This window comes from Rhinoderma darwinii, chromosome 10 (assembly GCF_050947455.1).
Source record: "Rhinoderma darwinii isolate aRhiDar2 chromosome 10, aRhiDar2.hap1, whole genome shotgun sequence".
Lineage (NCBI taxonomy): Eukaryota > Metazoa > Chordata > Amphibia > Anura > Rhinodermatidae > Rhinoderma > Rhinoderma darwinii.
The window spans coordinates 64,453,054-64,465,754 of NC_134696.1; the positions used below are offsets into that span (position 1 = coordinate 64,453,054).

The 12,701-nt window shown below is 42.9% G+C and overlaps 1 protein-coding gene across 1 annotated transcript in view; it reads left to right on the forward strand.

Moving 5' to 3' along the window:
• Nucleotides 1-9,260, forward strand: part of LOC142661476 (serine/threonine-protein kinase SBK2-like) — a 156,744-nt gene extending 147,484 nt beyond the window's left edge. The window contains exon 4 of the mRNA XM_075838874.1: nt 8,619-9,260. Coding sequence (XP_075694989.1) covers nt 8,619-9,158 — 540 coding nt within the window. The 3' untranslated portion in view covers nt 9,159-9,260. The remainder of the gene's footprint in view (nt 1-8,618) is intronic.
• Nucleotides 9,261-12,701: the final 3,441 nt, after the last annotated feature.

The following is a 12,701-nucleotide window of genomic DNA, read 5'->3' on the forward strand; positions in this document are numbered from 1 at the left end:
GAAAATCTAGCAAAAAAAAACTTAAATTTGTACATTTTACATCTAAAGGGTTAACAAACGTCCTAAACACTCTTTCAAATACATTGAGGGGTGCAGTTTTTTAAATGGGGTGACTTATGAGGGGTTTCTAATATATAGACCCCCTCAAAGCCATTTCAAAACCAAAGTGGTGCCTAAAAAATATGTTTTGCAAATTTTGTTGACTATTTGAAAAACTGCTAGTAAACTTATAAACCTTATAACGTCCTTAAAAAAATAGAATGAATTAAAAAATGCCTACATAAGGATGTCATGTAGTAAACCTCATTTATTTACTAATTTGTGTGGTATCATTATCCATTTTGACCCTACAAAACAGTGGAAACCCCCACAAGTGACCCATTTTGGAAACTACACCTCATGAGGAAAATGAAGGTTTAGCTAATTTTTTTTCATTCCCACAAGGACTAAAGGAGAAAAAGGACCACAACATTTGTAGAGCAGTTTCTCCCAAGTAAAACAGTACTCCACACGTGGTCATAGATGGCTGTTTGGACACACGGCAGGGCTTAGAACGGAAAGAGCACCATTTGGCTTTTGGAGCTCAAATTTAGTAGGAAAGGTTTGCGGAGGCCATGTTACATTTGCAAAGCCCCTGAGGGACCAAAACAGTGGGAACCCCCCCACAAGTGACCCTATTTTGGAAACTACACCCCTTGAGGAAATTATCTAGGGGTATAAATGGGCATAAATGGCTGTTTGGACGCACAGCAGGGCTCAGAAGGGAAGGAGCAACATTTGGAGTTCAAATCTAACGTGAATGGTTTGCGGAGGCCATGTTACATTTACAGAGCCCCTGAGTGGCCAACACAGTGGAAAGACCCCAAAAGTGACTCAATTTGGGAAACTACACCCCTCAAGGAATTTATCTAGGGGTATAGTGAGCATTTAAAAAAAAATTCAATAAAAAATCCATAGATGTGTGATACATTTTGAAGCACTACTTTGGAGGGGATTTCGCCAGGAAAGTGTTGTCCTGGTATAATACATGGACCATCACTTCTAAAAGTACTGGGGCCCTCCCCTTCCTGGTTCCCAAATATGATCAGCGCTCAGCGGGCATAGGAAGCACATAGAGAATTGGTGCGGGTAGAAAAAGATGGGAAAAAAAATACCACGGATCCTGATCAGTGATGACGGTCACTGATCAGCACTCAATGGTCGCAGGGATCACACAGGGAGGTGCGAAAATACAAAAAGTCCTGTGCCAAAAATTGGCGGTCAGTGATGGCGGTTACTGATCCGCACTCAGTGGCCACAGGACGTAAAAAGAGGAAGAGTGGGTGGGGTACACGGATAAGAAGTTTAGGGACAAAACAAGTGCTGCTGTTAAAAAAAAAAAAAAGCAGCCGCAGAGATGATGATGATGACTGTTCACTCAGCAACAGAAAGCAGTCGGATGCAGACGTCTCAGCAGGATCCCAGCACAGAAGGCCTAAGTACTGGTAAGTATGGCTCACAGACCGTAACACCAGCTCTGCTCACTGTTCCTAACAGGAATGAGGTAGGCAGAGCTGGTGGAGAGTGTTTCAAACACCCGCCATGGCTGCGATTGGTCGGTCGCTGCAAACCGACCAATCGTAGCCACCGGGTGGCTGGCATCACAGCCACATTGTCATTACTACATGGCAGGGATTGGTGCTGTCCTAGGCAGCACCAATCACCACCATATCACTGTGCCCTGTGGCACAGTGATTGGCGGAAGCCGCAAACTGCCGCAATTGGCCGGTCTGAATCGACCGGCCAATTGCAGCGATCGCCGATGCTGGGCGGTTGTGCCACCCCCCTGGCCCTTGTGTAAAGATGGCCTGCTGTTATGAACAACAGCCATCTTTACTTTGTAACTTTTATTTTTTACACTATAACCCCTTCTTCATTTGTCGTATGGATACGGCAAATTGCGGGAAGGAGTTAATAGTACATCCTCAGAGTGGGTCAAAGTTACCAGTGGGGTTCCAGAGGGGTCAATATTGGGCCCTCTTATTTTTTATATATTTATAAATGACCTTGTAGAGGGTTTACAGAGTATAATTTTAGTATTTGCAGATGATACTCTGTAAAGTAATCAACAGACAGGAGGATAATGTGATACCACAGAGGCATTTGGGGAAGCTGGAGGTTTGGGCAGAGAAATGGCAAATTCAGTTTAATGTGGATAAATGTAAGGTTATTCACTTGGACTGAGGAAACAGATTTTACAATTATGGATTAAATGGTAAAACACTCGGTTAGGCCTCATGCACACGACCGTATTTTTTCCCTCCCGTAAATACTGGCGTAAATACGGGTCCGGTGTCACACGTATTCCACCCGTTTTGCACCAGTATTTACGAACCCGTGCTCGTAAATATGGGTCCGGTGTCACACGTATTCCACCCGTATTTACGAGCACGTTTTTGGCGGCAAAATAGCACTGCACTAATCGGCAGCCCCTTCTCTCTATCAGTGCAGGATAGAGAGAAGGGACAGCCTTTTCTGTAATAAAAGTTAAAGAAATTCATACTTACCCGGCCGTTGTCTTGGTGACGCGTCCCTCTCTTCACATCCAGCCCGACATCCCTGGATGACGCGGCAGTCCATGTGACCGCTGCAGCCTGTGATTGACCTGTGATTGGCTGCAGCGATCACATGGCCTGAAACGTCATCCAGGACGTCGGGCCGGATGTCGAGAGGGACGCGTCACCAAGGCAACGGGCGGGAGACCGGACTGGAGGAAGCAGGAAGTTGCCGGTAAGTATGAACGTCTTTTATTTTTATTTTTTACAGGTTTATACTGATCGGTAGTCACTGTCCAGGGTGCTGAAAGAGTTACTGCCGATCAGTTAACTCTTTCAGCTCCCTGGACAGTGACTATTTACTGACGTCGCTTAGCAACGCTGCCGTAATGACGGGTGCACACATGTAGCCACCCGTTATTACGAGAGCTCCATAGACTTCTATGGACTGTCCGTGCCGTTATTACGGCCAGAAATAGGACATGTTCTATCTTTTTTAACGGAACGGGCACCTTCCCGTGAGAAAACGGGAAGGCACCCGTCGCCAATAGAAGTCTATGAGCCCGTTATTACGGGTCGTGATTACGACCCGTAATAACGGGAGTTTTTACGGTCGTGTGCATGAGGCCTAAAACTGCTACTGAAAAACACTCAGGGAAATTGGTGGACAGTAAGTAGATGCTCATGACAAGAACATAGTTTTGCCTCTATACAAATCACTAGTCAGACAACACATGGAATATTGTGTACAGTTTTAGGCACCTGTGTATAAGAAGGACATGGCTGAACTAGAACGGGTGCAAAAAAGGGCGACCAAGGTAATTAGAGTAGAGTGTTCTGCAGGTCTTCAAAGAGGAAAATTTAGCCCTGTCTACTGAGACCGAGTTAGGTTGCGATGGTCGCATGCATAAGTAGCTGTCGGAAAACAGACCCGATCTCCCATGTAGGTAGTCAAGGAATTGAGTACCCACCAGGGGCTTGTTGTATGTTAAAGAGGCTCTGTCACCAGATTTTGCAACCCCTATCTGCTATTGCAGCAGATAGGCGCTGCAATGTAGATTACAGTAACGTTTTTATTTTTAAAAAACGAGCATTTTTGGCCAAGTTATGACCATTTTTGTAATTATGCAAATGAGGCTTGCAAAAGTCCAAGTGGGTGTGTTTAAAAGTACAAGTCCAAGTGGGCGTGTATTAGGTGCGTACATCGGGGCGTTTTTAATACTTTTACTAGCTGGGCGCTGTGAAGAGAAGTAACATCCTCTTCTCTTCAGAACGCCCAGCTTGTGACAGTGCAGATCTGTGACGTCACTCACAGGTCCTGCATCGTGACGGCCACATCGGCAGCAGAGGCTACAGTTGATTCTGCAGCAGCATCAGCGTTTGCAGGTAAGATCGACTTACCTGCAAACGCTGATGCTGCTGCAGAATCAGCTGTAGCCTCTGGTGCCGATGTGGCCGTCACGATGCAGGACCTGTGAGTGACGTCACAGATCTGCACTGTCACAAGCTGGGCGTTCTGAAGAGAAGAGGATGTTACTTCTCATCAGAGCGCCCAGCTAGTAAAAGTATTAAAAACGCCCCGATGTACGCACCTAATACACACCCACTTGGACTTGTACTTTTAAACACACCCACTTGGACTTTTGCAAGCCTCATTTGCATAACTACAAAAATGGTCATAACTTGGCCAAAAATGCTCGTTTTTTTAAAATAAAAACGTTACTGTAATCTACATTGCAGCGCCGATCTGCTGCAATAGCAGATAGGGGCTGCAAAATCGGGTGACAGAGCCTCTTTAAGTGTCGAGCTTACTGACTCACCACATAGTTAATATTGATTGTGTTTCCTTCAGTATTCTTGAACAGCATATAATTGAAGGAATACAAAACTCATGCAAAATAAGGTTTGTTTATTTAACCCGTTAGTGATACGCCTTTTCACGGTGGTCACTAATGGACTTTATTTCGATGCATATGCCTTTTCACAGCGCTGCATCGGAATAAATAAATAGAGCAGGGAGCCGTTAAATCTCCCTGCTCTCAGCTACCTCCGGTAGCTGAGGGCTGGGAGCAGCCCTGCTTGAACGGGCAATATCGATATCACTTTGGATCTCGCCAGATTAACTCCTCAGATGCGGCGCTTAATAGCGAGTGCCGCATCTTAGTGGTTCAGCTCCCTCTCTCACCCCACCAGCATCCTGCGATAAGATCGCAAGGTATCGGTGGTTTCTATGGCAGCTGGGGGGCCCAGGTCTGCCACTAGTTATGCCTGCTAGTCTATGCCAGAGGCATAGCCTAGCAGCTGCCTGTCCATTATACACAGACAGGCAGTAATACACTGCAATACAAAAGTATTGCAGTGTATTATAAAAGCGAGTGGAGGATCGCATAGTGAAGTCTCCTAGTGGGACTAGTAAAAAAGTAAAAAAAAAAGTTTAATAAAGTTCATTTAAAAAAATAAGTGAAAAAAAAATGGAAAATACACTTTATCCCCTTACAAAATTCTTTATTACTATTATTAAAAAAAAGTTACACATATTTATTATCGCCGCGTCCATAACAACCCCAACTATAAAGTTATTACATTATTTAAACCACACAGTGAATGCCGTAAAAAAATGTAATAAAAAAATAATGACAAAATTGCTGATTTCTGTGAATCCTGCCTTAAAAAATTTGATAAGTGATCAAAAAGTGTCATCTACTCCAAAATTGTACTAATAAAAACTACAAGTCGTCCCACAAAAAAAAGCCCTCAAACAACAGCATTGATGGAAAAATAAAAAAGTTCTGGCTCTTCAAATATGGAGACACAAAAACAAATAATTTTGGAAAAAAAAAGTTTTTTACTGTGGAAAAGTAGTAAAACATACAAAATCTATATAAACTTGGTATCGTTGCAATCGTAACAACCCGCTGAATAAAGTTATTGTGTTATTTATACCACACAGCAAACGGCGTAAATTTAGGACACAAAGAAGTGTGGCGAAATTGCTGTTTCTTTTCTATCCCCCCCCCCAAAAAAAATTATAAACGTTAATCAATCAATTCTATGCACCCCAAAATGGTGCTATTAAAAAGTACAACTTGTCCCGCAAAAAAAAACAAGACCTTATACAGCTATGTCGACGCAAAAATAAAAAAAAGTTATAGCTCTTTGAATGAGACGATGGAAAAATTTTAAAAAAATAGCTAGGCCATTAATGCCTAAAATAGTCTGGTCATTAAAGGGTTAAATGCAGTAATAAATATAGTCTTTGTGAAAACTGTAGCAAAGAAATACGTACATAAAGAGATCGATAGGAACATATAGTTTGCAAATACATGAGAAATGTAAATCATCTTAAATAGTTATTGTATGAGACAGTTGTGGTCTCCATCATTCTTGGCCCTGGGTCTGTCCCTCTGTCGACATCAGTGTATGCCTTGGGTGTCTCCCTGGGCGAACCACCCCCTTGTCTGTCTCTGGCTGTCATAAATACAGGCATGTCTTAACATTCAGGTGGCTTTTGTGTCTTTATTTGGAAGACTTACATATGTACCCCTATCAGTGCAGAAATAGCTGATAGATGTTTTGCTCAAATGTCAATGTCAGCATATTGTCTCTTTAGTGGCCATTGAATAGTCTTTATATTATAACAGCCTATCTAACATGGCCAACCTCTGGAGCCCGTGTTGATGGCAAGGTCCTGCAGAGGTCACTACTCCAGGCTGTGTGTGCCTGGTCTCGTGTAGGCTGAATTTCGCCCATCTTCCCTGCAGGTAATTCAACCAATTGGACCTTTTGGTTGTATAGATTAACAATGAGGCTTTTTAGTAGTGTAGATGCCTCTACAAACGCATGATGACCAGGAAAAAACTTTCCCAGATCAGAGCTCCTGTTCCAAGCGTTCTGTTCAGCGCTAAGTCACGCCCTGCAGTTGCTTTGTAACCGCAACCGCATTGAAAAATGCACCAAATAGCGGTAAAAATGCATGCATTTTTAAAAAAAGACTGTTTCATATGGTTTTCAACTGCACCTCAATTGCTACGTGTGAATACACCCTAATGGGGAGATACATGAAAACGGTCATCAGAAAAAGTGTCTTTGTTGCCTATAGCAACCAATCACAGCGCAACTTTGATTTTCAAGAGCACTATAGTAAATTAATGCTGCACTGTGATTGGTTGCTATGTGAAACTAAGACAGTTTTTTTGTAAGGTTTTTTTAAATCTCCCCCTTAGGCCGGGTTCACAAGTAGTGTAAATACTACGGATTTTCCGGATTTCATTGCGGAAAATTGACAGCGTATTACAGTAGCAGCAAAGTGAATGAGATTTGAACAAATCTCATCCACATGCTGCTTAAAAAATAATGCAGAAAAAACGTTCATAATATGACCTGCGGTGCGGTTTTTAAATCCGCAGCATGTCAATTTATGTTGCGGAATCTCTGGTTTTCTGTTGCGGGCTTTCCCCATTCAATTCAATGGGAGTTAAAACCCACAACAAATAGCAGATGTGATTTTTGCTCCGGAAAACCTGTCATTCCGCCGCACAGATTGCAATTCAGGGAAAAAAGTAATCTCATACTTTTCCAGATCTCTCTGCTCCTGCGTTCAGACCGGCCTTACAGGGATGATGTTTCATACCATGTGACTGAAGCAGCCAATCACAGGCTGCAGCGGTCACATGGGATGAAACATCATTCCAGGAGGCCGTGCTGCAGGACGTCATAGGGACACGTCGCCATGGCTATGGGTAAGTATTGTTTTTTTTTTTACGTTATATTCCCGCAGCTCCGGACCAAAAACTGCAACACAATTTGGTGCGATTTTTTTAGCCAGAATTCCCTGCGGCGTCCTGGGCGGATACGCTGTGTATTATTTCACAGCGTATCCGCCCTGTGTGAAGATACTCTTAGGCCCCATGCACACAAACATGCTTTTGCGGCTGCAATTCCCCCGAAAATACACGGGAGAATTGCGGCTCCATTCATTTTTATGGGCCCATGCACACGACCGTGGTTTCCACGGTCCGTGCATGGCCCAGGAGCCTGGACCGCAAAAAGAACGGACATGTCTTATTATGGCCGTGTTCTGCGGTCCAGGCTCATAGAAAATAATGGACGCGGCCATGTGCACACTCCGCGGCCGGCCGACCCGAAAATCACGGCCATGCACATGGCTACGGTCGTGTGCATGAGGCCTATGTGTTTGATTTCTGCTGTATGTTCTGTGATGTGGAAGAAGGTCTGACTAATCGTATGGCCCACTTGTTAGAAATGCTGTGGCACGGGATGTTCAGTCCTGTTTAGTGCAGACTGAATTTCTATTAAGATATTTTGTTTTTTAGATCGTCTCTCTCACTTAGCACATGCCGCATGGGCATTTCAACAAATACAACAAATGCGGAGAAGCACTCAAATCTGCCTTGAAAGAAGCACTCCACTTTTTTTTATTTCCCCCTCCATTTATACATTGGTGTTTCAGTGGGGTACTCTGTGCAGAAATACTTACTGATCAGTTAAAGCCTTATTGAAAAATTTTTATGCTTTTAAAAATGGTGGGATGTCCATCTATCAGAAATGTAAGGGGTTAACTTGCATAATATATACCTTTTTCCTTGCTTTCTTATTTCTCCCTCTGTGCCACAGCTTTTCAGCACACATGATGGCACTAGAGAGGATGTTTACTACAAGCCCCATAGTGCTTTGCATATGTCTCTTCTTCATTGGCCCGCCCGGAGCTGCCATATCACTGCTGAGTACAAGTGAGAGACAGAGAATATTTTGTAGATCAATGTGTCTCTGTTAGCAAGGTAGATCCGACCGCACAGTCAGTCTACTGTATCTGTGTATGCAAGTCCTCAAGTAAAATCATTGCTAAATGGACGTGCAAAGAGACAGTAGATACAGCAGGGGGCGCCAATTTAAGGTAAAACTTTCTATATCTCCGAATCTATAATATTTTTAAGAACTGTTCCAATTAGAAATTTTTTTTTTTTTTTATAAGGAATAATTTAATTTGCACTTTGTTTTGTTGGACAACACCTTTAATTTACTGCAATGTTTTGTATTTTTTACATGTTTTATTTCTTATTACAGGAAGGTGTACCAGAACCAGTTGCCAAAGTATGCACCAATCAACTAGTCAGCGCACTTGAGTTCATTCATAGCAGAGGTCTGGTCTACCGAGATGTCAAACCTGAAAATGTACTTCTTTTTGGTCCTGAATGTCAAAAAATCAAACTAACAGACTTTGGTTTAACTCGTCCCAAGGGCACAATGCTTAAACTTGTATCAGGTGTCATCCCCTACACTGCGCCAGAATTAAGCAATACACAAAATGGGGAAGCAGTACCAATAGATTTCACTCTTGATGCATGGGCCTTTGGAGTTCTTCTCTTTTCTTTGATAACAGGGTACTTCCCATGGGAAAAAACATTACCATCTGACCCATTTTTTGAAGACTTTATTATATGGCAGGAAACAGGAAGACATGAAGATTTAGCTTGGCACTGGAGAAAACTGACATCAGAGGCTATGGATATGCTCAAGCAGTTATTGGCCTTGAATCCATGTAACAGAAGTCCTGTAAGCAAAGCTTTATGGTATTTGGACTACCCATGGAGAGTGGACAAATAAAAATAAGCTGACTACTTACACAATCCATACATGTATATTTTATATTAATTTACATTTATATTCTGTAAAATGTGAATACCATATACTTAAACTAGTAGTAAAGCAGTGTCTTCTAAATGCCTCTTTTGTTTGTCCTTAAGCAATTTCTGCCTAATGTAACAAATATTGGACTTTGCGTGCCATAGAGACAACCTACTTTGTGACAAGCAGACATATTAAAAGTCAAAGCAATTTCTTATATATATATATATATATATATATCAATTTTTAGACAGCTCTCACAGGCATTATCACAAAACTCCTGAGAAGCACATCTTGTGGAGGGCAACATTTCCAAGCTGAGAAATATTTACCACTACCCCCCCCCCCCCCCCTTTGTCAGCTTTCATTATATACACTGGGTTCTTATCAAATAACAAATAGCATTTAGGGTTACAATTTATTTAGCAATAATTGATGTATAACTGATCTAGAGAAAATGTCCATCGGTCGCGAGGCAATGTTGGCCAGGTGATTTGTAGTCTGACTTTTTTCTGGGTCAAACAGCTAGGTCTGAGAGAGGTTGAACTTGACTCTTTTTAAATAACTAAGATAAGAAAATCTATTTATTGCGTTATTGACTAAAAAGCTGCACATGACTAGCTGACTAGGAGAGCAATTTATAAAATGAACAGAGGTAGTCTCTCTGACAAACATCACACATTGCATATTTGTTGGAGATTTTCTTACAGATTTTGATGCAGATTTTTGAGCCAAAGCCAGAAGCGATTTCAAAAGGAATGAGAAATACAAAGAAAGAACTTATACTTCTCCTTCCTCCCAGATCCACTTCTAGCTTTGGTCCGAATATCTGCATCAAAGTCTGCAACAAATACGCGATGTGTGTATCCAGCCTTAAGTTTCATTTACATGGAGCAGTCATTGTACTATATGGGGATAAATAACGTTGTTCGTCCCCATACAGTTTGCATAATTGTGGGCAGAACATCCCATGTTTACATGGGGAGATGTGCTGCCAACAACAATGATTTTTACTGGCGCATAAAGACCTTTTAACATGACTCAATGATCAGGCAAAACGAGCGGTCGTATAAATTGCCCTGTGCAAACAGGGCAGCGATCAGCCAACAAATGAGCAAATGCTAGTTTGGCCTCTAATCAAATCTTTTATGTGGCCTAAAAAACGTGCAAAGAGGGGATGTAAAATGAATGTGGACAAATTACCATATTAACGATCGTTTGTCGCCATACATTCTAATAATTGTTTTGTTTAAATGGAGCAAGTGAGCAGCGATCAACGTGATGATCCCCTTTGTCCATAGTCATATAATGATCCCACAGGAGCAGGACTGACTACAGTTACAGCATGAGTATCAGAGCTGTGTCTTTTAACCCCTTCTTGACATTTGCAGTTTGGAAACGCCATGGAAAGCTAGTGCTTCCCGCATTTTCTCGTATCCATACGCCAAATGCATGGCACCAGCTCAGAAGCTGAGCCGATGCCATCATCGCCGGATGTCAGCGGTATTCTACAGATGACATCCCGAAATTAGCTTAGATCCCTGCCATTAACACCTTAAATGCAGCGCTGAAACGCGATCGCTGTATTTAAGGGGTTTGCAGCTCATCGGAACCCCGGCAATTTTATTACCGGTGGCTGCAATGGCAACCTAATACTGGCCTCCCGGTCTGCCTAGCACGGAAGCCGTTCAGGACCTGCCCGGGTCGCCTCAGGAGCTGAGCCAGTGTCATCAGCGGTGGATGTCAGCTGTATGTTACAGCTGACATCCACCTGTAACGGCAGGAACCAGAGCTAGCTTCGATCCTTGCCATTAACCCCTTAGATGCAGCGATTGCTGCATCTTAGCGGTTGCTCACAGACCACCAGCCCTAACATGCAATAAGGGCTGCCGACTGCTGCTATGGCAACAGTAGACACAATGGCCTCCTGCTCTGCCATTACAGAAGCCGATTAGGCCCCGCCGGGAGTCGAAGCCTAATCGGCTTGCTGTCAGTAAATAAATGACAGATCTAATACATTGCACTACGTAGGTAGTGCAATGTATTAGAAAAAAAAAAAGACAATTGGACCTTCAAGTCACCTAGTACGACTTGAAAAAAAGTGTAACAAAAGTATAAAAAAGTGTAAAAAAAGTGAAAAAAATAAGTTTGAAAACATAATAAAAGTTTCAAGTAATAAAATAAAACACAATCGCCCTGTTCCCTTATCAAGCAGTTTATTATTGAAAAAAATAATAAAGCATACGTATTTTGTATCACCGCAACCATAACGGCCTGAGCTATAAAAATCTTATATTATTTATTGCACACGGTGAACAGCTTAAAAAAAACACGTAAAAAACAATACCAGAATTTCTGTTTTGAAGATTTGCCCTACAAAGGTTTGCCCTACAAATATTGTAATAAAAAGTGATCAAAAGGTCGCACGTAGGGGGCGTGGTTTGGCTGCCGAGGGAGATGGCCGCTTGATCTATGAGCTCCGGCACTATCAAAGCGACTACCATAGCACGGCTCTTCAGAACCGGTTGTTCTGCTCTGATAAGCTGCATAACTGCTTGTGGATGATGGCCAGAGGCAAGAGAAGCCTGAAGAAACAGGGCAAACTGGAGTTCTACTTTGACAAAGACCGGGAGGAAGATGGCGGCGGGCCCGGTATAGCCTCACACTCGCAAGTATCTCATACAGAGACCTGTACAGCTCCGTCCTCACCTGGATCAGGCTCCTCATCGGGGGATCCGGTGTCCTCTGACATAGCGGGACATATTAGACGAGGAAAGGTTGCAGGATCCAGATATGGTCCTCTTATGGAGGATATAGCGACGAGTCTGGGTGCCGAGTTGGTCACGCGGCAGGCGCCATTTTCTCCATCTACGAGCCCTGTCAAGCAAAAGTCTTGTCTCCAGAGTTCCTCCCTTCCGAGTGTGGAGGTAAGTGGGGCCCTCCCAGACCCATCGGTTTTATCTACTGCCTTTCTAGATATACCTACCACTGATCAACCTGCGTCAGGGACTTTACTGAAGGAGATGCTGATGGCGTTCAGCCTCTCTATGCATAGGGAGATTACTTCTCTACTTGTTCCCATTCAATCCACGGTGCAAGCATTGGGGAATAGAGTACATCATGTGGAACTCAAAATGGGAGATTTTGCTGACTCCCATAATCAGTTAGTGGATTCTCACGAGGATCTTAAAACAGAGTTGGATAGTCTGCGAGCCAAGGTCACAGATTTGGAAGACCGGTCCAGACGAAACAATGTGAAATTCCATTGTATTTCAGAGGATATTCATCCTAAAGATCTTACACACCATCTACAAGGCCTCATCAGGGCTTTATTACCATCAAGTTCTACTACGGATGTAATTATTGACAGAGCACACAGACTACCTCGTCCAAAGCATCTTCCCGACACTCTACCAAGGGATGTTCTTGCTCGCATCCACTACTATCATATTAAAGAAGCATTGCTGTTCTCAGCAAGGAAACAAGGAGAATTACCTGCGCCATATCAACGTGTTCAACTCT